At 45.5% G+C, this 26,382-nt stretch overlaps 1 protein-coding gene across 3 annotated transcripts in view; it reads left to right on the top strand.

Annotated features, from left to right (window-relative positions):
- Positions 1-25,991, top strand: part of DAP3 (death associated protein 3) — a 35,240-nt gene extending 9,249 nt beyond the window's left edge. For 2 of the 3 annotated variants that reach the window (XM_048828416.2, XM_048828415.2), the window contains exons 4-14: positions 3,841-3,963; positions 5,296-5,397; positions 12,015-12,123; positions 12,371-12,463; positions 12,948-13,078; positions 13,744-13,824; positions 14,271-14,429; positions 16,664-16,723; positions 20,656-20,745; positions 21,325-21,442; positions 25,593-25,991. In XM_048828416.2, the coding sequence (XP_048684373.1) occupies positions 3,841-3,963; positions 5,296-5,397; positions 12,015-12,123; positions 12,371-12,463; positions 12,948-13,078; positions 13,744-13,824; positions 14,271-14,429; positions 16,664-16,723; positions 20,656-20,745; positions 21,325-21,442; positions 25,593-25,678 (1,152 nt within the window). In that variant the 3' untranslated portion in view covers positions 25,679-25,991. Of the gene's footprint in view, positions 1-3,840; positions 3,964-4,723; positions 4,850-5,295; positions 5,398-12,014; positions 12,124-12,370; positions 12,464-12,947; positions 13,079-13,743; positions 13,825-14,270; positions 14,430-16,663; positions 16,724-20,655; positions 20,746-21,324; positions 21,443-25,592 lie in introns of those variants that run through there. The other variant, XM_048828418.2, reaches the window with a different exon arrangement.
- The last annotated feature ends 391 nt before the right edge of the window (positions 25,992-26,382 follow it).

The following is a 26,382-nucleotide window of genomic DNA, read 5'->3' as shown; positions in this document are numbered from 1 at the left end:
CATTCTTCTCTTCTGCAGACTAAACAATCCCAGTTCTCTCAGCCTCTCCTCATAAGTCATGTGTTCCAGACCCCTAATCATTTTTGTTGCCCTTCGCTGGACTCTCTCCAATTTATCCATATCCTTCTTGTAGTATGGAGCCCAAAACTGGACACACTACTCCAGATGAGGCCTCACCAATGTCGAACAGAGGGGGACGATCACGTCCCTCGATCTGCTCGCTATGCCCCTACTTATACATCCCAAAATGCCATTGGCCTTCTTGGCAACAAGGGCACACTGCTGACTCATATCCAGCTTCTCGTCCACTGTCACCCCTAGGTCCTTTTCCGCAGAAAATCTCTTCTAAATCTAAATCTCTACTAAAATCTCTTCTTTTTATTCCTTGCTACCCTTAATCCCCTGCCCTCTCCGGTTAGGACTTACAGGCACGCTTCATGAGTTTCCTATAGAGTAGCTTGTATTCGCTCAGCTGGCTGTTTGTTTCTCCTTCATAGTTCTGTTTTAATGAAAAATTCTGTATGCTGGGACGCAGTTATCCAGGAAATCAATGCAATGAGTTCAATTATAAATACCAAATAGTGGGCAGTGCTGCATTAATCCCACAGTAATTGAAGCGATTATGGATTACTAGGCAGCTTGAATTTGCAAGGTACTAGCTGCCATTCATCACTGTAGGCAGAAACCTTGCAGGAACTTCTCAGCTATAAGACTTTAATGGCTGCACTGTGCTCTTGAGCTGTCCTTAATGAGATAAAAACAACCAGGATTCCGGTGGCACTTTAAAGACTAACAGATATATTTGGGCATAAGCTTTCATGGGTAAAAAATGCATGGAGAGAAAATTACAGATACAGGCATAGATAGATATTGGCACATGAAGAGAAGGGAGTTGACCTTCAACATTGGTTCTCCATTTGTAAGGTAATTCAGTCAGAATGGATGTAGTCCGCTCCCATTAAGGACCGCTATTATCTATATCTGGCTATTTGGACTCTCTCCTCAGACCCTATGCTACCAGCACTCCTAGCTATCTTCGAGACACCATTGACTTCCTGAGGAAACTACAATGCATTGGTGATCTTCCTGAAAACACCATCCTGGCCACCATGGTTGTAGAAGCTCTTTTCACGAATATTCCACACGAGGATGGTCTACAAGCTGTCAGGAACAGTATCCCTGATGTGGCCACAGCACACTTGGTGGCTGAGCTTTGTGACTTTGTCCTCACCCACAACCATTTCAGTTTTGGGGACAACTTATACCTTCAAGTCAGCGCACTGCTCTGGGTACCCACATGGCCCCACAGTATGTCAACGTTTTTATGGCTGACTTAGAACAACGCTTCCTCAGCTCTCGTCCCCTAATGCCCCTACTCTACTTACGCTACATTGACATCTTCTTCATCATCATGGACCCACGGGAAGGAGGCCCTTGAAGAGTTCCACCTGGATTTCAACAATTTCCACCCCACCATCAACCTCAGCCTGGACCAGTCCACACAAGAGATCCACTTCCTGGACACTACAGTGCAAATAAGTGGTGTCACATAAACACCATCCTATACCGGAAACCTACTGACCGCTATACTTACCTACATGCCTCCAGCTTCCATCCAGGACACATCACATGATCCATTGTCTACAGCCAAGCCCTAAGATACAACCGCATTTGCTCTAATTCCTCAGACAGAGACACACACTTACAAGATCTCTATCAAGCATTCTTAAAACTACAACACCCACCTGGGAGAAGTGAGGAAGCAGATTGACAGAGCGAGATGGGTACCCAGAAGTCACTTAAAACAGGACAGGCCCAACAAGGAAAATAACAGAACACCACTGGCCATCACGTAGAGCCCCCAGCTAAAACCTCTCCAGCTCATCACCCACGATCTACAACCTATCCTGGAACACGATCACCCACTCTCACAGGCCTTGGGAGGCAGGCCAATCCTCGCTTACAGACAGCCCCCCAACCTGAAGCAAATACTCACCAGCAACTACACACCACACAACAGAAACACTAACCCAGGAATCAATCCTTGTAACAAACCCTGTTGCCTTCTCTGTCCCCATATCTACTCTAGCGACACCATCATAGGACCCAAACACACCAGCCACACCATCAGGGGCTCATTCACCTGCACATCTACTAATGTGATATATGCCAGCAATGCCGCTCTGCCGTGTACATGGTCCAAACTGGACAGTCTCTATGTAAAAGAATAAATGGACAAATCAGACATCAGGAATGGTAACATACAAAAGCCAGTAGGAGAACACTTCAATCTCCCTGGACATTCAATAACCTATTTAAAAGTAGCCATTCTTCAACAAAAAAAACTTCAAAAACAGACTTCAAAGAAAAACTGTAGAACTACGGGTTTCAGAGTAACAGCCGTGTTAGTCTGTATTCGCAAAAAGAAAAGGAGGACTTGTGGCACCTTAGAGACTAACAAATTTATTTGAGCATAAGCTTTCGTGAGCTACAGCTCACTTCATCAGATGCATTCAGTGAATGAACAGGAATGGAGTCTTAGAACTTAATAAGTAATCTAGCTAGATATGCATTAGATTCTGTTTTCTTCAAATGGCTGAGAAAATAAGCTGTGCTGAATGGAATGGATATTCCTGTTTTGTAACTTAAGGTTTTGCCTAGAGGGATTCTCTATGTTTTGAATCTAATTACCCTGTAAGGTATTTACCATCCTGATTTTACAGAGGTGATTCTTTTTACTTCTATTAAAATTCTTCTTTTAAGAAACTGAATTCTTTTTCATTGTTCTTAAGATCCAAGGGTTTGGGTCTGTGGTCACCTATGCAAACTGGTGAGGATTTTTATCAAACCTTCCCCAGGAATAGGGGGGTAAGATTTGGGAGGATTTTGCGGGGAAAGACGTTTCCAAACTAACTCTTTCCCAGTAACCGGTGTTAGATGTTTGGTGGTGGCAGCGAAAGTCCAAGGGCAAAAGGTAAAATAGTTTGTACCTTGGGGAAGTTTTAACCTAAGCTGGTAAAAGTAAGCTTAGGAGGTTTTCATGCAGGTCCCCACATCTGTACCCTGAATGTATCGGATGAAGTGAGCTGTAGCTCATGAAAGCTTATGCTCAAATAAATTTTTTAGTCTCTAAGGTGCCACAAGTACTCCTTTTCTTTTTGTAGAACTACAATTTATTTGCAAACTTAACACCATCAGTTTTGGCTTGACTAGGGACTGGGAGTGGCTGACTCACTACAAAAGCAATTTTCCCTCTCTTGGTATTGACACCTCTTCATCAATTATTGGGAGTGGACCACATCCATCCTGACTGAATTGGCCTTCAACATTGGTTCTCCACTTGTAAGGTTATTCCCTTCTCTTCATGTGCCAATATATATTTATGCCTGTATCTATAATTTTCACTCCATGCATCTGAAGAAGTGGGTTTTTTACCCACGAAAGTTTATGCCCAAATAAATCTGTTTAGTCTTTAAGGTGCCACTGGACTCCTCGTTGTTTTTGTGGATACAGACTAACATGGCTACCCCTGTGATACTTAATGGGATAACTCATTTAGGTAGAGAGCTCAGCTCTGTAAGGGTGGCAGATGGACTTAAGTGAATTGAAGGGGTTTAGAAAGATGCAATTGAACTTGCAGTACAGCAATACATAACATTGAGCTTTACACAATGAATTTCCTATGTATTCTAATTGCTGTGACCCCTACTTCCAGAGTAGGGTATGTTACATTGACTCTTCCCTGACGTGTCTAGTACGTGTGTAAAGCTACAACTGATAACTGGATTTTTGCATGTAATTATAATCTTTCAATTGCTGAGAAATGTTTTTCCTCTGTAGTTGGATTCTGGATATTTTCTCCATGCCAGTGCCAGGGCTTGGTTAAGTGCTGCAGTTAATCAGGATGCCCAAATCCCAGCAGAGAAACCCAGAGCAGTATTCCGCACCAATGAGAGCAACCCGGTGAGTTACTACCATATTTACTATTATGTCAACTAGCCAGTACCCTAAGTGCGTCAGAGTCTGTTCTTGGGCACCCTGGACCCACTGACTGAGATCACATGCTACTTATGAGTGGAAATGAAGGGAGTAGGTAGTTTTTCATAATAACCATGCCCTGCTCCTGTAGGGTGTGAATAACAAACCTTCAAAACAGGGCCAAGACCCTTTCTGAAATCCCCTTTGAACATGTATTGATTCTTTCTCTGCAGCTGTAGAAATGAAATGAGCCATGTATTGTAGCAGCTCAGATGTGGGTGAAAACTTGGCATCAGACACTATTAATTTCAACTTCAGGGTCATTCTTTTCTGACTAACTTCCCCAGATTGGTTATTAAGGGGAAAAATAACTAAGCACACCCCACCAGCTTTATAATTCCAGCTGTAGTCTCTCTCTCAAGCACAAGATGAAGTGAAATGAATGAATGAAATAAGCCTTTGAGGAGCTTTTCCACTGCCTCTGTAATTGGAGTCTCTTGCACTGCTGATTCCTTTGAGGTCTCTATGGAAACAGCAGCATGCAGATGATCCAGTCATGTGATCAGAGCATCTCTATAGACTGCACAGAAGAGCCCAGATGGCAAGAATTGTCTGCTCTGTCCTAGGTCTAGGATTTATGTTGCCAAGCAACTGGCTTCAGCATTCCGGTTGCACATGCCTGATATATATTTGGCAACAGCAGCCGATGCTTCTTAATTAATCAAATCCATGTTCCTCAAGCTTGTCCATATTGTGGATCACTTCTTAAGCTACAGATTCTCCTGTGGTTCATCTCCGCACCTTATTCTACAACTTTCCTCTAGAAGTTAAAATGCTTGGTTACAGGGAAATTTCACTAAACAGCACTGAGGTGACAACAGGAAAGCTAAACTCTCAAAAGAGACTGTAAAAATGGCATCTTCTTACTTAACAGCCCTGGTCCCTATATGTATCCCCAGATAATATCTTGATGGGGTGGAGGTATGATTGACCTGTCTAGATCAAAACTAATTTAAAAAAAAATTGGAAATCCAGGAGACACCCTGGACTATGCTATAGCTAGTAGGAAGCACTGCTGCTTCCAGACTTGTATATGCTTCACCACTGTAAAAGAAACCATTTTGTGGACCACCACTGTGCTAAATAAATAAAACCTAGAAGCAGGTGTATTCTGACTCTGAGTAATTTGATGATTATTCTGCCTGGGTGGTACTTTACTGCCTCACTCTTAAGGGAACCTCTGTACACAGACAGATGAGATGGCTCATCTAGAGTTCAGCCTCCCATGGTTGTTACAATTGTATTTTAACTTCACAGGCCAACCATGCAGAGCAACATGAGGGTCAGCATTACAGCATCCCCCTCCAAGAGGTGAAGGTGGTGTTTCCACATGGACTGCCCTACCGCTTCCAAATGCAGGTACTCTGTTTCAGCACTGGTTGGGGAGATGTGGGAAGGACTGGATGTGTAGACTGTGATGTGAGGATCAGCAGGGAGCCACATTCCTGAGGCACCTTCACTGAGTCGAATACAGTTGTTTTGGGTCAATAGAAAGCTGGATTTTCTTTTGGCAGTGATGGCACACAGCCATGAGTGATCCTTCTGTGGGAGGGGGCTGGGTTGAGAGAAGATTGATCTTGCTTTGCATAGTGGAAGAGAGCTGGGGAGTGGAGATTACTGAGATGTGATTTAAGTTTCCTCAGTCTCTAACTTCTGAGTCTATAATGTGCTATGGGTCCAGACTGTCTGAGCACAACCCCTCCTGGGGACTTGAATGGTGTCATTTCTGTGTAAAATAGACTTGCTTATAAAATGGCTTTAGATCAGCAAAAAATATCTTGCTCTTTCTTTCCATCTCTGACACAGATCTCACTCTGACTGGTGGGGTTTACTCTGCAGCTATAGCATGCTGTTTAAAATGCATTTCTGGACTCAGAAATGATCTGTGGATTATTAATGTAAATGAACCAATGACAAGGAAATGAGGCATCTAACGCCACCTGTTAAAATATTCCAAGAAATTCAGTGAAACATCTTATGCTTGAGCACAGTGGGGCTCCTCCCCTTAACACTTCCATGGCTTTTCTCTTCACGCTGTGCTGTAATGTGCTTCAATATCAGTTTCTTGGCTTTGGTTTATTTGTTGAGCCCTTCTTGTTCCTGATTGTATCTGAGTGCAGACAATAATGTATGTGCTCCCAACATCATACAGCAACCTAGTACCTTACAAACCTTATGGTTTATGTAAACTACATACTGTGGCCTTTTAAAGGCTAAGTTAAATATCTGGGCAGGTTTCTTTTCTTTTCAGAAAACCAGTAGTAATTAAAGCTCATTATAGACTGCCATTTATGTTTGCCTTGGTTATTTAGAATTAAATTTAAATTCAAGCTTTTTAATTAAATAAATGCAGAGAAAAGTCTCCAACTGGGTAACTTTTTTTTCCTAATCATGCAACATAAACATAATTTTTTTAAGGAAATCTATTCTGCTAGACTGAGGCAGTGTTGTGAGCTTCACTTGATATTTATCCTCTCAAAATATTTTCAGGCAAATGGTTCTTCCCCAGATAATGTAGCTTATAACAACATACATGCAGCTGAATTACGTTTGTGTGCTTGTCAAGGGACATCTGCCACTAGTCATAGTGCTGATGTGGTACAAGGAAAAATAAAAAATGAAATAGAGACCACAGTAGTCTGAAGTGGGAAAACTTTGAGTTCACTGATCATTTTACTTTCAGCAACTGGTATAAATGTTGTGATAGGATAACATTAAGATTGCAACAGGGTCCCATATACTCCAGGATTGCAAAATTTGCTGTCAAGTCGTCCTTTACTGCAGAATTGTGCTCCATAATCTAAGTGTTTATTTAAAATAAAAATTTCCAGTGCTTGTGGTTATGAAGGAAACCTTAGAAATGGCAACCAAATGTAACCAAAGCAATGTTGTCTTCCTGAGTGTGCCAACTGCCTGAAACAATACCTTGGAAAGGTGCAAACTGTCCCATACATCTTAATGAGATGTTTCAGAGGAACAGCCGTGTTAGTCTGTATTCGCAAAAAGAAAAGGAGTACTTGTGGCACTTTAGAGACTAACCAATTTATTTGAGCATGAGCTTTCGTGAGCTACAGCTCACTTCATCAGATGTATACCGTGGAAACTGCAGCAGACTTTATATACACACAGAGAATATGAAACAATACCTCCTCCCACCCCACTGTCCTGCTGGTAATAGCTTATCTAAAGTGATCAACAGGTGGGCCATTTCCAGTACAAATCCAGGTTTTCTCACCCTCCACCCCCCCACACAAATTCACTCTCCTGCTGGTGCTAGCCCATCCAAAGTGACAACTCTTTACATAATCAAGTCGGGCTATTTCCTGCATAGATCCAGGTTTTCTCACATCCCCCCCCACCCCCATACACACACAAACTCACTCTCCTGCTGGTCTCCAGCTCATCTAAACTGACCACTCTCCAAGTTTAAATCTAAGTTAAACCAGAACATCTGGGGGGGGGCGGCGGGTAGGAAAAAACAAGAGGAAACAGGCTACCTTGCATAATGACTTAGCCACTCCCAGTCTCTATTTAAGCCTAAATTAATAGTATCCAATTTGCAAATGAATTCCAATTCAGCAGTTTCTCGCTGGAGTCTGGATTTGAAGTTTTTTTGTTTTAAGATAGCGACCTTCATGTCTGTGATTGCGTGACCTGAGAGATTGAAGTGTTCTCCGACTGGTTTATGAATGTTATAATTCTTGACATCTGATTTGTGTCCATTTATTCTTTTACGTAGAGACTGTCCAGTTTGACCAATGTACATGGCAGAGGGGCATTGCTGGCACATGATGGCATATATCACATTGGTGGATGTGCAGGTGAACGAGCCTCTGATAGTGTGGCTGATGTTATTAGGCCCTGTGATGGTGTCCCCTGAATAGATATGTGGGCACAATTGGCAACGGGCTTTGTTGCAAGGATAAGTTCCTGGGTTAGTGGTTCTGTTGTGTGGTATGTGGTTGTTGGTGAGTATTTGCTTCAGGTTGCGGGGCTGTCTGTAGGCAAGGACTGGCCTATCTCCCAAGACTTGTGAGAGTGTTGGGTCATCCTTTAGGATAGGTTGTAGATCCTTAATAATGCGTTGGAGGGGTTTTAGTTGGGGGCTGAAGGTGACCGCTAGTGGCGTTCTGTTATTTTCTTTGTTAGGCCTGTCCTGTAGTAGGTAACTTCTGGGAACTCTTCTGGCTCTATCAATCTGTTTCTTTACTTCTGCAGGTGGGTATTGTAGTTGTAAGAAAGCTTGACAGAGATCTTGTAGGTGTTTGTCTCTGTCTGAGGGGTTGGAGCAAATGCGGTTGTATCGCAGAGCTTGGCTGTAGACGATGGATCGTGTGGTGTGGTCAGGGTGAAAGCTGGAGGCATGCAGGTAGGAATAGCGGTCAGTAGGTTTCCGGTATAGGGTGGTGTTTATGTGGCCATTGTTTATTAGCACTGTAGTGTCCAGGAAGTGGATCTCTTGTGTGGACTGGACCAGGCTGAGGTTGGTGGTGGGATGGAAATTGTTGAAATCATGGTGGAATTCCTCAAGGGCTTCTTTTCCATGGGTCCAGATGATGAAGATGTCATCAATATAGCACAAGTAGAGTAGGGGCTTTAGGGGACGAGAGCTGAGGAAGCGTTGTTCTAAATCAGCCATAAAAATGTTGGCATACTGTGGGGCCATGCGGGTACCCATAGCAGTGCTGCTGATCTGAAGGTATACATTGTCCCCAAATGTGAAATAGTTATGGGTAAGGACAAAGTCACAAAGTTCAGCCACCAGGTTAGCCGTGACATTATCGGGGATAGTGTTCTTGACGGCTTGTAGTCCATCTTTGTGTGGAATGTTGGTGTAGAGGGCTTCTACATCCATAGTAGCCAGGATGGTGTTATCAGGAAGATCACCGATGGATTGAAGTTTCCTCAGGAAGTCAGTGGTGTCTCGAAGGTAGCTGGGAGTGCTGGTAGTGTAGGGCCTGAGGAGGGAGTCTACATAGCCAGACAATCCTGCTGTCAGGGTGCCAATGCCTGAGATGATGGGGCGCCCAGGATTTCCAGGTTTATGGATCTTGGGTAGTAGATAGAATATCCCAGGTCGGGGTTCCAGGGGTGTGTCTGTGCGGATTTGATCTTGTGCTTTTTCAGGAAGTTTCTTGAGCAAATGCTGTAGTTGCTTTTGGTAACTCTCAGTGGGATCATAGGGTAATGGCTTGTAGAAACTCGTGTTGGAGAGCTGCCGAGCAGCCTCTTGTTCATATTCCGACCTATTCATGATGACAACAGCACCTCCTTTGTCAGCCTTTTTGATTATGATGTCAGAGTTGTTTCTGAGGCTGTGGATGGCATTGCGTTCCGCATGGCTGAGGTTATGGGGCAAGTGATGCTGCTTTTCCACAATTTCAGCCCGTGCACGTCGGCGGAAGCACTCTATGTAGAAGTCCAGTCTGCTGTTTCGACCTTCAGGAGGAGTCCATCTAGAATCCCTCTTTCTGTAGTGTTGGCAGGGAGACCTCTGTGGATTAGTATGTTGTTCAGAGGTATTTTGGAAATATTCCTTGAGACGGAGACGTCGAAAATAGGATTCTAGGTCACCACAGAACTGTATCATGTTCGTGGGGTTGGAGGGGCAGAAGGAGAGGCCCCGAGATAGAACAGCTGCTTCTGCTGGGCTGAGAGTATAGTTGGATAGGTTAACAATATTGCTAGGTGGGGTGAGGGAACCATTGCTGTGGCCCCTTGTAGCATGTAGTAGTTTAGAAAGTTTAGTGTCCTTTTTCTTTTGTAGAGAAGCAAAGTGTGCATTGTAAATGGCTTGTCTAGTTTTAGTAAAATCCAGCCACGAGGAAGTTTGTGTGGAAGGTTGGTTCTTTATGAGAGTATCCATTTTTGCAACTTATCCTTGCAACAAAGCCCGTTGCCAATTGTGCCCACATATCTATTCAGGGGACACCATCACAGGACCTAATAACATCAGCCACACTATCAGAGGCTCGTTCACCTGCACATCCACCAATGTGATATATGCCATCATGTGCCAGCAATGCCCCTCTGCCATGTACATTGGTCAAACTGGACAGTCTCTACGTAAAAGAATAAATGGACACAAATCAGATGTCAAGAATTATAACATTCATAAACCAGTCGGAGAACACTTCAATCTCTCAGGTCACGCAATCACAGACATGAAGGTCGCTATCTTAAAACAAAAAAACTTCAAATCCAGACTCCAGCGAGAAACTGCTGAATTGGAATTCATTTGCAAATTGGATACTATTAATTTAGGCTTAAATAGAGACTGGGAGTGGCTAAGTCATTATGCAAGGTAGCCTGTTTCCTCTTGTTTTTTCCTACCCCCCCCCCCCCGGATGTTCTGGTTTAACTTGGATTTAAACTTGGAGAGTGGTCAGTTTAGATGAGCTATTACCAGCAGGAGAGTGAGTTTGTGTGTGTATGGGGGTGGGGGGGATGTGAGAAAACCTGGATTTATGCAGGAAATAGCCCGACTTGATTATGTAAAGAGTTGTCACTTTGGATGGGCTAGCACCAGCAGGAGAGTGAATTTGTGTGGGGGGGTGGAGGGTGAGAAAACCTGGATTTGTGCTGGAAATGGCCCACCTGTTGATCACTTTAGATAAGCTATTACCAGCAGGACAGTGGGGTGGGAGGAGGTATTGTTTCATATTCTCTGTGTATATATAAAGTCTGCTGCAGTTTCCACGGTATGCATCTGATGAAGTGAGCTGTAGCTCACGAAAGCTCATGCTCAAATAAATTGGTTAGTCTCTAAGGTGCCACAAGTACTCCTTTTCTTAATGAGATGCTGACTGTGAAACTTAAAGATGACCACACAAACATTCACTATAAACTAGTATAGCCCACAATTCCAAAGTGCTTCTCATGCCTTCTCTGCTGCCAAAAGATGCAAATGGCACTGTCAGGTGGCCAAAATCTCAAGCTTCCCTTCTCTGTTCCCCAACCTTCTGATATGAATTTATGCACTGTCAAGAAAAAACATCTGACACATCAAAACAAACTACACATCTGTATAACATGGAATTGGGGGTAAAATCCTGGCCCCACTGAATTCAGTGGGAGTTTTGCATATATTTCATATTTAATTCTTTTAAAATGTTAATTTTGAAATTTAAATGCAGCTATTGCAGAATTTCCAGTCTGCCATAGCAGAGTGCTGCTGAATTTAAGCTGTGAGCTATACAGGGCCATGGCTAGGGAGTATGAATATCTTGGGCCTCAAGACATCCTCTGATCACTTCAAGGGTTGTAAGGAAATGTTTCCTACCATGTGCAGCATTGCATGACTGCCTTAGGAGCATTAAGGCAGGAGGACTTAAGGACTGGGGTGGTTATCTTCTTCCTTTGAAGCTTTGGGTATTGGCCACTGGATACTGGACTTGAGGGCATGTTGCAAGTTCCGTCTGGTTACTCAGGCATTGGGGAGGCAGGTAGACAGAGGTATTGTTTAGCGTAGCTGGTAATTTTCTGACCTCAGACAGGGAGTAGATTGTTTAATTTTTGGCAAAGATGCCTATAGCCCTTGATAGGTGCTCTTTTGAATATATTGTAAATCAAAATAAGTTGGTCTGTTCCAATCTTGGCAGATCCTATGAGATTGGGACTTTCAGGCTGGTTAGTTCTACTATAGCATTAGTAGTAAGTTTGAATTTTAAACTAATCTCTGTAACATGTTAATGTGGAAGTAATTCATAGATTCCAAGGTCAGAAGGAACCATTTTGATCTACTTTGTAGGTTACTTATCAGGAAAGTGCTTCTGAATAAGACAGAGAAGAAAAAGTCAAGGAAGGTCATGATACAAGCTGGAGGGGTTGTGACACATAGCGCAGTCCACTGGTTTTGTTAGGGCTGGTGTTACTGCAGCCCTGAAAGACTATTGTATAACTCAGACATAATCAGGGTAGGAGCTGCTGATGCGCGCTTATATGCGGCTCCTTGTTCCTATTCTGTCTCCTGTCAGATGAAGACGTTCAATGAAAGCTGCCTGATGGTTCGGAAACCAGCTCTAGAACTCCTTGGTTATCTGAAAAGCACCAACTTGGCCCACCCGGCTATCCGATATGTTATCTGTATCCTTTCTTCATTTGACGTGCTCTAGAATGTGGGTTAAATAAGGGCAGCTGCGCTTCCTGCACACTGAGAGGGAGATGGGATTCTGACCTCATGTTGGGTGGCATGGGTCAGCCTCCCACCTTCCCCACCAATGCCTTTTCCTCACATAGTTAGATGGGAAAAAGAGGCTTTTCTGCACCCCCCAAAAAAACCATAGCCTGGAGACACTCTATCTGAGGTTTTCCTTGACAGTTTATGCTGGAGATGGGGAGAAGGGAACAGGAAAAACAATGACGCTGTGCCATGCTATTCATTATTGTGCAAAACAGGACTGGCTGGTTTTACACATTCCAGATGGTAAGTACCCTGGTGATACCTCTGAATGCATAATGTTCTGTGCGCTGTAACTAACCTACTGGGAAGGCAAAGCAGCTAAAGACATTATAGAGTGGGAGATTTTGTTCATCATGGTTTTCCCATGATTGGGATACAAAAAGTTATTAAATTAAGAGCAAAACATAAAGAAGAAAACAGAGGCGTTGAATAGTGTTTTCCCCTGTGCACACACGCACATCAGCCTCATGCTCTGTCACTACAAACTAGTCAATCTGGTATGGGTGCCCTGAGTTACGGATCCTGCTACATTTGGAGGCTGTTGATAAATCATGGTGCGTGTTTGCTGAGTGGCTATTTCCCCAAGGGTGGGGTATGCTCATTATATGGCATAGTGGCTTTCTGTGGTGAATAGAGAAGAATTAGGAAAAAGGACCAGAAAAAAAGCGTGCAGTTACTCTTAACTAAACAGGACAATTGTTTGTCTCGTTTTGTTTCTGCTTCACAGCTCACCTCTGGGTGAAGAATTGCAGGGAGCTTATGCAGTCCTCCTATAACAAAGAGCGGTTTGACCAGCCTCTGGAAGCATCTACCTGGCTTAAGAATTTCAAAACTTCAAATGACCACTTCTTAAAAGAGGTCAGTAAATTCTACTGAGTCCCTGGATTAGGAACCAGGGAAAACCTACAAGAACAGCTTCTCCTGGAAATTTCATGGGGATTGCTCCCTCACTTGGAATGTCTATCCAGTGGAATGGGGTCTACGGATCTGTTCATTTTTTGAGAAGCATTTCCTGTGTTGGTAGTGAATAAGCATTCACATTGGATAACTTACTATTAATCACATATCAGAGTAGCAGCCGTGTTAGTCTGTATTCGCAAAAAGAAAAGGAGTACTTGTGGCACTGAATGCATCCGATGAAGTGAGCTGTAGCTCACGAAAGCTTATGCTCAAATAAATTTGTTAGTCTCTAAGGTACCACAAGTACTCCTTTTCTTTTTTCATTTATCACATAGTTTATTTGGAGGTAGGTTTCAGTGGGGTTGGAAATGCATTAAAGATCCCTGTGTTTGCAAAGGGGTCCCACCACTGGGGGAAGTCTGAGATTTTGGTCATTATATCACTGAGGGATGCTGCACCAAGAAATGCCATTCTGTAGCTCTTTCCCAGTACCTCTGGAGCGGAGTGGGGGCTCCTACTGCCCAGGTTTGTTGAGGTGCCCCTGAAGTGGGAGCTTGGCAGTTCACACTCTCCATCTACGTTCAATTACCCTACCCCCTGCCCCAATTCTCCTTTTATTACAGATAAAAACACAACAGACATATATGTGGAGCAAACGGGAAAGCACTGAGAAGGGCAGACCACTGGGTGAAGTGGTAGAACAGGTGAGGGAATGACAATTGCCTATGGTATTGTTGGAACCTGTCAATAATATGAATATGAGACATGATGCCCAGTGAAGGGAATGGGGAGAAGAACTATATTTAGTGCTTCTAAAGCATTGTGCAGACATTAGTCCTGGGAAGTTGGAAGGGTTGTTATCTCCACCTTGTAGATGGGAAGACCAAAGCATGGAACTAGACCTCTCAAGGAGGACACACAAACAGTCTGTGTCAGAGCTGGGATTAGAACTCATGAGTTGCTGACACCTATCCCTATGCTCAATCTATTTATTAGACCATGCTGCCCCTTTGGGAGGGGAGGACAGAGTCTTAGGTCTCTTCTGTCCCATCTTTTAGATCCTCATAGAGAAGTTGGTGCCAAGGCTTCCTGATTGCACATGGCCTGCATTCTCTCCCTTTGCTAATGTTGTATACCAATCTATTTGTAGGGTTTAACGCGAGTGAAGAATGCCAGTGATGCTGTGGGGGTTGTGCTGAAAGAGTTAAAGAAGCAGTGTCCTCTTGGTTCATTTAGACTTCTGGTGGCAGTGGATGGAATCAATGCTCTCTGGGGACGGACAACACTGAGGAAGAAAGACAAAAGTGCTGTAGGAAATTACCTTCCTTTCTTGTGGCTAACACAAATGGAGAAACCTAAGGGGAGGGTTTGGTTCCACCTTTGGATGATTGTTTCCGGGGCTATTAAGTTCTAGCAGTTATAAAGCTTCCTCTAACTCAGAGGATTCTGCAAACTGTAGCTCTCCAATGAGGATTCTGCAGTGCAGAATATGAAAGTGAATGACTTCACACAATAAAGAACAGGAGGGCATTCATTTTGCTCAACACCCTTGCCAATATACAGCTTTATTTTGTGTAGTTATTTTCATAAATCTGCTCCTCCAAAATTCTTGAGATTAAATACAATGACAATGTTAAATAATAGCAAAGGAAGAAGGCATTTACATGATATAAGCAAACAAGAGGCTTCCAAGCTGGATTTTGAAGGAATTGGAGAGTCACTGAGGCAGAAATATGCAAGGAGCATGGTTCAGGTGGAAGGTGCTGCAGAGGAAAATGTTCTCACACCTACACTGCTGAGAGTGTGAAGGCATGGTGGGGGGGAACGGGGACCAATGCTAGGTGAGAAGATGTGAGGAGAGTCACATTCTATAAGGGTTCAAAAACAGGGAGGGCAATTTTGAATTGGATCCTGAAATGCAAAGGAACCCAGGTCAGTATGAGGAAGAAGGTGGGATGGGGGTAGTAGCCTCATTGAATTGGGGAGGTCTTATCAATGTTGATAAATGTAGAATAATGCACATTGGAAAAAATAATCCCAACTATAAATGCAAAATGATGGGTCTAAATTAGCTGCTCCCACTCAAGAAAAAGATCTTGGAGTTGTCATGGATCGCTCTCTGAAAACCTCTGTTCTGTGTGCAGTGGCAGTTAAAAAAACAAAAACAAAACTAACAAAAAGATAGGAACTATTAGGAAATAAAACAGAAAATATCCTAATGTCACTATATAAATCCATGGTATGCACACATCTTGAATACTGCAGGCAGTTCTGGTCGCCCCATCTCAAAAAAGATATATATTAGAATTGGAAAAGGTACAAAGAAAAACAAGTTATTAGGAATATGGATCAACTTTGGTATGAGGAGAGATTAAAAATACCATGACTGTTCATTTTAGAAAAGAGATGAGTAAGGTGGGTGGCGATATGATAGAGATCTATAAAATTGTGAATGGTTTGGAGAAAGTGAATAGGGAAGTGTTGTTTACCTCTTCACGTAGCACAAGAATCGGGGTCACCCAATGAAATTAATAGGCAGCAGATTTAAAACAAACTTCTTAATAGAATGCACAGTCAACTTATGGAACTCATTGCCAGGGAATGTTGTGAAGGACAAAAGTATAACTGGGTTCAGAAAAGAATTAGAAAAGTTTGTGAAGGATAAGTCCATCAATGGCTATTAGCCAAGATGGTCAGGGATGCAACCCCATGCTCTAGATATCCCTAAACCTGTGACTAGCATGAAGCTGGGACTGGACAACTGGAGATGGATAACTTGATAATTGCCCTGTTCATTTCCTCTGAAACATGTGGCATTGGCCACTGTCAGAAGACAGGATACTGGGCTAGATGAACCTTTGGTGTGATCCAGTATGACCGTTCTTACGTTAAGAATTTTAATAGTCCAGGTGAGAGGGGATTAGGGCCTGGGTGGGGTCTAGCACATGACTAGATCTGCTGACACAGGAGATGTGGAAGAAGAGACTGGTATCAAGGATGATGCCAGGCCTACAGAGAGGGAAAGCAAGTGGAAGTCCTGAGTTGAGAAGGGCTAAGAGTAACTAATAGTGGTAGACTGTTGAGACTTCAGAACTGCTCTTTGAGGTTCTTGATAGGTGGAATATTGTGCTCCGTTGTAACTTTTCCCATAGAAGGGTGACATAATTGCCTTAATCAAATTAATTCATGTTGTGTTTGCCATGTGGCTAATGAATTCAAATTTAGTAGTGCCTGTATGGCATGGAATGGATCAGCTTACCAGTATCCCATTCCCAGAAACTGATCTCATGGCAGATGGCTGCCTGTGGAAAAGCTTCTGCCTTCTTCTTGTGCATGCTTGTGTTTCGGACAGCCTCTAAAAATCTCAATGGCATCTCTGAAGGAAGCTCCAAATAGTTCTTTCACTGCAGTCACTGTTAAGCTGCTGTTGTGCTCTGGGGTTTTTTGCTTGTTTAAGCATCCAAAGGAACCTCATGGGTGGCAGAGGAGCTGGGAGACAGTGATTTCTCTAGCCAGCTATACCTGACATTCTGTCATTATTAGGTTTCTCCAGAGGAACTGACGCTAGTCCACAATCTGAGGAAGATGGTGGTGAATGACTGGGTGAGTGCATTTGTGGGCTTGCTGGCAAGTCACTGCACGATGTTCAGAGCTAAATGCTGATGTCCAGAGCAGTGAGACCTTCTGAGGGGCTTCCTACTGGGAATTTACAGAGCTGTGTGAGTTAGAATCATAGAATATCAGGGTTGGAAGGGACCCCAGAAGGTCATCTAGTCCAACCCCCTGCTCAAAAGCAGGACCCATCCCCAATTAAATCATCCCAGCCAGGGCTTTGTCAAGCCTGACCTTAAAAACCTCTAAGGAAGGAGATTCTACCACCTCCCTAGGTAACGCATTCCAGTGTTTCACCACCCTCTTAGTGAAAAAGTTTTTCCTAATATCCAATCTAAACCTCCCCCACTGCAACTTGAGACCATTACTCCTCGTTCTGTCATCTGCTACCATTGAGAACAGTCTAGAGCCATCCTCTTTGGAACCCCCTTTCAGGTAGTTGAAAGCAGCTATCAAATCCCCCCTCGTTCTTCTCTTCTGCAGACTAAACAATCCCAGTTCCCTCAGCCTCTCCTCATAAGTCATGTGTTCCAGACCCCTAATCATTTTTGTTGCCCTTCGCTGGACTCTCTCCAATTTATCCACATCCTTCTTGTAGTGTGGGGCCCAAAACTGGACACAGTACTCCAGATGAGGCCTCACCAATGTCGAATAGAGGGGAACGATCACGTCCCTCGATCTGCTCGCTATGCCCCTACTTATACATCCCAAAATGCCATTGGCCTTCTTGGCAACAAGGGCACACTGCTGACTCATATCCAGCTTCTCGTCCACTGTCACCCCTAGGTCCTTTTCCGCAGAACTGCTGCCTAGCCATTCGGTCCCTAGTCTGTAGCTGTGCATTGGGTATGTGACGAAGTGGGACTGTTCTTAATGTTTCCTCTGAATAGTGTGGGGTGCCTCAGTTTCCCCTATGAAGTTCTTAAGTATCTAGGGGGTGGGGTAAGGGTGTATGATCATTGCAGAGCCCTAGAGGGCAGGTGTGTGCAGGAGTCTGGACACAGAGAATGGCCAACACCCTGTTTCCTGGCAACTGATGGCCTGGGCCCTTCCCCCCTGCAAGGTGAGAGCTAAAGGGTTGGAGAACAAAGGAATCCGGTGACCTCCTGGCCCGGGACAGGAACAAAGCCCAGAGGAGGAGGGGCTGGAGGGAGTTTCAGTTTGGGGCTGGCTGGGACATGGAGTGAAGGGCAGACGTGGTTGTCTGGCTCACTGCCCCCCCCCCAAATGGACCCAGCTGAGGGGTCCTGTTCTCTGCACCTGCAAGCTCTGTTTTAGACCATGTTCCTATCATCTAATAAACCTCTGTTTTACTGGCTGGCTGAGAGTCACGTCTGACTGCGAAGTTGGGGTGCAGGACCCTCTGGCTTCCCCAGGAGCCCTGCCTGAGCGGACTCGCTGGGGGAAGCGCACGGAAGGGCAGAGGATGCTGAATGCTCCGAGGTCAGACCCAGGAAGGTGGAAGCTGTGTGAGCTGTGTGTCCTGAAGACAGGCTGCTCACAGGAAGGCGACTCCCCCAGAGTCCTGACTGGCTTCATGGGGAGCAGTTCCAGAGCATCGCCCAGGGACTCCGTGACAACTGGTGGCAGCGGTGGGATGTACTGCACCCCATGGACGGCGCTTTCTGCAGTAAGTGACTGGGGAGCAGTAAAACAGAAGGTTTATTGGACAACAGGAACACAGTCCACAACAGAGCTTGCAGGTGCAGAGAACAGGACCCCTCAGCTGGGTCCATTTTGGGGGGGGGCAGTGAGCCAGACAACCACGTCTGCCCTTCACTCCATGTCCCAGCCAGCCCCAAACTGAAACTCCCTCCAGCCCCTCCTCCTCTGGGCTTTGTTCCTGTGCCGGAACAGGAGGTCACCGGATTCCTTTGTTCTCCAACCCTTTAGCTCTCACCTTGCAGGGGGGAAGGGCCCAGGCCATCAGTTGCCAGGAAACAGGGTGTCGGCCATTCTCTGTGTCCAGACTCCTGTACACACCTGCCCTCTAGGGCTCTGCAATGATCATACACCCTTACCCCACCCCCTAGATACTTAAGAACTTCATAGGGGAAACTGAGGCACCCCACACTATTCAGAGGAAACATTAAGAACAGTCCCACTTCGTCACACACCCCTAGGTCCTTTTCCGCAGAACTGCTGCCTAGCCATTCGGTCCCTAGTCTGTAGCTGTGCATTGGGTTCTTCCGTCCTAAGTGCAGGACCCTGCACTTATCCTTATTGAACCTCATCAGATTTCTTTTGGCCCAATCCTCCAATTTGTCTAGGTCCTTCTGTATCCTATATCCCTCCCCTCCAGCGTATCTACCACTCCTCCCAATTTAGTATAATCTGCAAATTTGCTGAGAATGCAATCCACTTGGGGGAGTTACCTCTGTTTAGTAGTTTTACATTTATTCCATTTCTTCCTTTCATTGACAGATGTATTACAGGAAAAGCTTTTAAAGAGTGTGGTGGAGAGATGTTTCAATTGAAAGCTGTTTAAACAATCTTGACTGCATAACAGATGCCTCACTTTATCGAAGGGGTGGGCAAACTTTGTGCCCCTCGGGCCACATACGGGAATAGAAATTGTATGGCGGGCCATGAATGCTCACAAAATAGGGGTTGGGGATGAGGAGTTTGGGGTGTAGGAGGGTGTTCTGGGCTGGGACCGAGGGGTTCGGAGGGCTGGAGGGAGATCAGGGCTGGGGCAGGGGTGCAGGAAGGGGTGCAGATTCTGGCTGGGGGTGTGGGCTCTGGGATGGGGCTGGGAATGAGAGGTTTGGGGTGCAGGAGGGTGCTCCAGGCTGGGATCGAGGGGCTTGGAGAGTGGGAGGGGGATCAGGACTGGGACAGGGGATTGGGGCATGGGGAGAGGCTCAGGGGATGCAGGCTCTGAGAGGTGCTTACCTCAAGTGGCTACCAGAAGCAGTGGCATGTCCCTTCTCCAGCTCCTACACGGAGGCATAGCCAGGCGGCTCTGTACGCTCTGCCATCTGCAGGCACCGCCCCTGCAGCTCCCATTGGAGGGCGTAGGAGCCAGAGCAGGGCCATGCCGCGGCTTCTGGGAGCCGCGTAGTTTGGTCCTGACCCTGCGGCCCAGCAGGAGTGTTGGAGCAGGGCCGAGCTGCGTGGTGTGGCCCCAACCCAGCTCCCGGGCTGGAGCACTGGAGCCGGGCCGAGCCGCGTGGTCCAGCCCCCAACCCAGTGCCCTGGCCAGAGTGCTGGAATGGGGCTGAGCCGCATGGTGCAGCTCATGGGCTGGGCCGTAGTTTGCCCACCCTTGCTTTATCGCCTCCAGTTACCTTTTTCTTTTGTGCTGAATGTCTGCTCGTAGTGGCCAGGCCTGGAATGACTGGGAAACCATCATAGCCTCTTCTCAGATTCTGTACAGTGCCACTCAGTGAAAAAGCTATTTCAGTTCCAGCTTCTCCCAGTAGAGGTCCGAAACGATTGTCGGCCGTTGCTTTCACGGAGGGAGGGGTAGGTCGGTAGCAGATGGTGCTGCTGGCTGGGAGAGCAGCCTGAGGCAGAATGGCCCCCTCAAGGATTGAACTCACAACCCTGGGTTTAGCAGGCCAATGCTCAAACCACTGAGTAGTGTGGAGATCCTATAGTTACTTCACTCCCATCCTGAAGTCTCTGTAATCAGTGCTTCTGTCCCATTCAGCACTATCTCCTGGGAAGAGCTGCACAGGAAACAGTGCTTCTTCCTTGCTCTCTGCACTGCATCCTGCTGGGACAAGAGTAGGTGGGTGCTCTTCACAGCCAGTACTTCTGTTCTGTTCCACACATTGCCTAGGAGAAGCTGGGATTGAAGGTAATTACAGGATCCAGAAGGAAAATGCAGGATATCATAGGAGACGGTTAATGATTCTAGACAGGTGAGGTGTATGTCCTATACCTAAGACTCCTTCTAATCCAGCTCTGTGTTTCAGAATGGAGGTGCCATTGTGACCACTCTTAGCCAGACGGGCTCTCTCTTCAAACCACGTTCTGCTTATTTGCCCCACGAGTTGCTGGGAAAGGTGAGTTATGGCCTCTGTCTTCCTCTGCATTGGTACATGTAAAGCAACAGAAATAAGAATACTGGTTTGGGACCTACTTCCCCAGTAGATATGAGCTGAATCATTCTTGCTCTGTTCAGTTATTCTTGCATGCTGTCCCTTATGCTTGGCTCAGACTTCCTATTACAGTGTGGCTACCAACCGCCATATCTCTCAAATTTTCCTTACACTCTTTATCTAACTTTGTCATAGTCTCATTCTTCAGCTTGGCCTGTGTGTGAAAGGGATGGGGGGAACTTGCCTCCGAACATAGTGAAACAGGTTGTCCAGCCCAGTCAAGTTGTCCAGCCCAGCTCCTGCTTTTTGACTTCTCATTCTCACCTTTTTGCTCTTTCACTAGCCCCCTTTTGCACAAATAACCAGAGTATCTCAGAGTTCACTTATTCTCTGTGTTTTAATTGCTTTCCTGGGTTACATGAACCATAGAGCTATTCTTTTTCAAAGCAGTTCTACCTGAGCTTCCTCATGGCTAGGCTGTGCCTTATCCTTCCGCAGCTCAGACCATTCTGTCTGCCTCACAGTTTCACTTTTCCCTTCCAGGAGGGTTTCGACACACTGGACCCTTTCATTCCCATCCGGGTTTCCAACTATAGTCAGCGAGAGTTTGAGAGCTGTTATCAATATTACCTTGACCGCAAGTGGCTTCAACATGACAGAGGTGAGTTCCGCCCCCCTCCCATGCAAAGGAATGAAGACAGCTGTAGTATTTCAACTTCCATCTCCATCACAGAGAAAGATGAGCTCTGTGCCCTTCATACCATTATTCCAGCTGTTAGCTTTAAAAACAAGTTTCTTGGTTTGAGTTAAGTGCTAATAATAAAGCTACCTATTGTATTTAAAAAATCTAAGAATTTAAAGGAAAAGGGACAATCTAGATCTTACATTGCCCTCATAATAAACATACACATTATCACCAAGCATAAAGAAATGCACATTTCATCAAAGACAAACCTTCTCTTCCCAATGGATTTTTTTAAAAGGTCATATTTAGATCCTGAAATGAAGGTAATCTTTTGTGGGTTATAATTAAATAGAAAATAGCATTGCCGTGTCTTGCAATTGTGACAGGGTCGGGCCAGATGGCTACAGGAGAGTAATAGGAGGCAGATATATTAGCCCCAGGCTAAGTAGGTCCCTTTTCCCTGCTGCCAAGGCGAGCAAATCCACCAAAAAGCGGAAGACTCACCAAGGTAGAGGAGGAACTTTGTCACAACTGGTGTAAGAAGTGGGATTTGGTGTACACAGTGTGGTGGAAGGAGGAGGGTGTTGGGGGGGGGGGTGTCTATTTTTATTTTTTTTTTCACCACAATGGAGGAGGTAGTGCGGGCCAGCAATTTGCTACAGAAAATGACACGGGAGGATGATGTAGAGGCACACCTCCTGGCCTTTGAGAGGACAGCCCTGCGGGAGGCTTGGCCCCAAGAACAGTGGTCTGGCATCCTCGCTTCATTCCTGTGTGGGGAGGCCTAGAAGGCCTACTATGATTTGCCTGAAGAGGCTGCGGCAGACTACCCCAGCTGAAAGCAGAGATCCTGGCCAGATCTGGGGTAACGACCGCAGTGCAGGCCCAGCAATATCATGAGTGGAGGTACCAGGAAAACAAAACTCTGCGCTCCCAATTATATGACCTCATCCATCTCGCACGAAAGTGGTTACGAACTGAGTCCCCGAGTCTGGAGGAGATGCTAGAGGTTCTTGGCATCAACCGATACCAGGATGTGTTTTCAACCAAACCAGGCTGGACCATCAAAGCATATCACCACATTATCACAGACCCTGGGGCAAAGGTCACTTTAAGGCCCTATTGGGTTCCAGCAGCAAAAAGGGAAGAGATCAAAGCAGAGGTAAAAAGGATGTTGGAGCTGGGAGTCATTGAAGAGTCCCACAGTCAGTGGTCAAGCCTGATTGTGTTGATTCCCAAACCCAATGGCACCACTAGGTTTTGTAATGACTTTCGCTGGCTGAATGAGATATCCAAATTGTGCCTAGTTGTGAAATGGGCCATGGAAACACTTATTTACGGTAACGTTATTACCTTCTGGGATGACGGTTTATCCTTGTGACCGACCATGCACCCCTCCAGTGGATGCAGCGAAATAAAGAGAAGAATGTAAGGGTGACCAGATAGTTCCTGACCCTACAACCTTTCCAATTCACCATACAACACCAGGCTGGAAGCCACCGTGGCAATGCAGATGGCTTGTCTTGAGTACACTGCCTGATGTCCCAAGTTGCCCAACCCCATAGTGTTGGGGGGGGGGGGAAGGAGGAATATGTGACAGGGTCGGGCTACAGGAGAGTAATAGAAGGCAGATATATTAGCCCCAGGCTAAGTAGGTCCCTTTTCCCTGGGTAAGGTAACAGGGAAGGTTCCAGAACAATCAGGAACCTTCTGGAGACAATTAAGACACACATGCTGATTAGAATACCTGCAGCCAATCAAGAAGCTACTTGAATCAATTAAGGCAGGCTAATCAGGGCACCTGGGTTTTAAAAAGGAGCTCATTTCAGTTTGTGGTGTGTGTGTGAGGAGCTGGGAGCAAGAGGCACTAGGAGCTGAGAGTAAGAACGCAGACTGTTAGAGGACTGAGATGTACAAGCATTATCAGACACCAGGAGGAAGGTCCTATGGTGAGGATGAAGGTGTTGGGAGGAGGCTGTGGGGAAGTAGCCCAGGGAGTTAGTTGTAGCTGTCGCACAGCTGTTCCAAGAGGCACTCTAGACAGCTGCATTCCACAGGGTCCTGGGCTGGAACCCAGAGTAGAGGATGGGGCCGGGTTCCCCCCAAATCCTCCCACCTCCTGGTCAGACACAGGAGTCGTCGACCTGGACTGTGGGTTCAAGAAAAACAGTCAAGCTGAGGGCTACCATCCTATGGGGATGTAGGATAACAAAGTAACACAGCTACACTAAACTTTAGAAAGGGAGACTGCACTAAAATGAGGAAACTAGACAAAAGGTCCTAAAGTCAAAAGCAAAGGAAGTGAAATTCTTAGATATGGCATGGATGCTACTTAAAACAATATAAGGCCTGAAATAAACCAGTGTGGCTCAATGACAAGGTTGAAAACTTAGAGAGACAAAGTGGGTGAGGTAAAATCTTTTATTGAACCACCTTCCCTCACCCACCTTGTGTCTCTAATATCCTGGGACCAACACCGCTACAACAAGGTTCAAAACTTGGAAATCTAACCCTAATGAAGCCAATAAACAGGAACATAAATTACAGTAGGCAGAATGTTGAACTACTCAGATACCTTCAGCATTCTAAATGAACAGTATCAACTCAAAAAAAATTGGACTGGACACCATTCTGGGGTAGTTAATGAAGAGCTTGGCTAACTGCAGCTGTGCTCTAAAAAGCAAACTGTTACAATGCATAAGGAATAGGCTGGAGATTAATTCAGAAAATATGTTATAAGTCAATGGTTTGTCTCTTCTGGAATACTGTGAGTGGTACTAATCATCCCAACACAAAAAGGATACTGTAGAATTAGATGGTTTTGAAAGAAGGGTAATTAATTATATCAAGGGCCTGGAAAAACACACGTGAGGCAGATTTAAAAGATGGGGATCACTTATCTTAGAATGGAGATAAATAAGGGGGAGCGGGAGTGTATTTTAATAAAAAATAGTCTAGAGTGGGAGCTTCTGTTGTTTCATAACAGCAGCTATTCAGTAAAAGTGAAGGGTGACAAATTCAGAACTAGCTGTGGAATTCAAGAATTAGCAAGAGTCAAAGAGGGATTGAACACTGATAACTTTTGGATATTCTTGTTATGGTTAATATTGCCAAATTTTGGAAGGGATATAAAACCACCTGCTTCAGGTTTTAAGCCAATTGCTAACTATTAGGACTAAGTGGGAGTGATGGGGGCGACAAAGGCCTGTAACAGGTTGCTGACAGATCTAGATCAATTGGTAAACTAGGTGCAAACAAACTATGTGTTTGAGGATGGCTAAATATAAGCATCTAGCAACCAAGAATGTACACTATACTTTCAGGATGGAGGACTCAATCTTAGAAAGCAGTGACTGAAAAAGATTTGGGCCTTGTAGTGGATAGTCAGCTGAACATGAGCTCACATTGTGATGCTGTGAGTAACAGGCCATTACAGTCCTTGATTGCATAAAGAGGGGGAGTTGCTCTCAGGTGGGAGTAGCAATGTTATTTTACCTCTGTGTTTGGCACTAGTGGAACCACTGATGAACTATTGCATCCAGTTTTGCTGTCCACAATTCAACAAGGATGTTGATGAATTGGAGAGGATTCAGAGATGGGCCATGAGAACAATTAAAAGATTACAAAATGTGACTTATAATGATAGACTCTAGGTGCTCAATCTATTTGGTTATGAAAGAGAAGGTTAAGGAGTGACTTGATTAGTTTGTAAGTATCTACAAATATTTGATAATGGACTCTTCAATCTTAGCAGAGAAAAGTATAACATGATCTAATGACTAGAAGTAAAAGCTAGGCAAATTCAAACCAGATATGAGGAGCAAACAGTGGATAGTGAGGATAATTTGAAACACTGTACCAACAATGGTTGGGGTGGAGCCTCCATAACTGACCATTTAAAAATGAAGATTGGATGTTTTTGAAGAAGAAATGCTCTAGGAATTCTTGTGGGGAAGTTGGATGGGGCTGTGTTATACAGGGCATCAATGATCACAGTGGTCCCTTCTTGCCTTTGAATCTATGATTTTTTAATAAAGCTTTCAAGGCCAGTACATTGGAATGCTAACACAATTGAAGAACTTGATGATGTGGTGTTGACAGGGTTCCTTTTCTCTGTTTGTTTCAGCCAGAACAGAAGAAGGGAGAAAGGAACTGCTGTTTCTCAGCAACTCCAACCCCTGGCAGCTGGAACGGATCTCTGCTTATCTCTAACACTAAGGCATCTTTGCTGGCAGCCACTGCGGGCTTTTAATAAGATAACCAGCTCTTCTTCCTGCTCTATCATATGTCCCCTTGGCTGCTTCGCTACGCAGAAAGAACTGAGCTGTCTTTCCCAGCCCTGACAGGGAAAGACTTTGTGGAAAAGCTGGATGAGGAGGAGAGCTCTGCACCAGCTGAGGAGAGGCTGCAGGGATAGAGGGGGAAAGAACAGGGCTGGGGCAGGGCTTCTGCAACTGACCCTGTCAGGGTTTCTCTAGGAGAAGCTGTGATGAGGCTGCACCAACCATAAATGGAGAGCGGTGTAGGTCTGTGCTGTCTGATGTTGAATGAGCAGGGGCCTTGCGGGCAGTCTCCAGCTGTTCGCTCTCCTGGCTACATGTTCTGTGGTACTGGCGGGTTGCAGCAGCCCTGGAGGGAGGAGATGTCTCAGGCCAGGCGGGGCGGGCGGGGGTGTCACGGGGCTGGCGCTATAGGCGGCCTGGAGGGAGGAGATGTCTCAGGCTAGGCAGGGCAGGTGGGGGTGTCATGGGGCTGGCGCTATAGGCGGCCTGGAGGGAGGGAATGTCTCAGGCCAGGTGGGGCGGGCGGGGGTGTCACGGGGCTGGCACTATAGGCAGCCTGCAGGGAGGAAACGTTTCAGGCCGGGCCGGGGTGTCACGGGGCTGGCGCAATAGGCGGCCTGGAGGGAGGAGATG

Source organism: Caretta caretta, chromosome 24 (assembly GCF_965140235.1).
Source record: "Caretta caretta isolate rCarCar2 chromosome 24, rCarCar1.hap1, whole genome shotgun sequence".
NCBI classification, from domain to species: Eukaryota; Metazoa; Chordata; order Testudines; family Cheloniidae; genus Caretta; species Caretta caretta.
The sequence above is the reverse complement of the archived record's forward strand: the minus strand, read 5'-3'. Positions and strand labels throughout refer to the sequence as shown.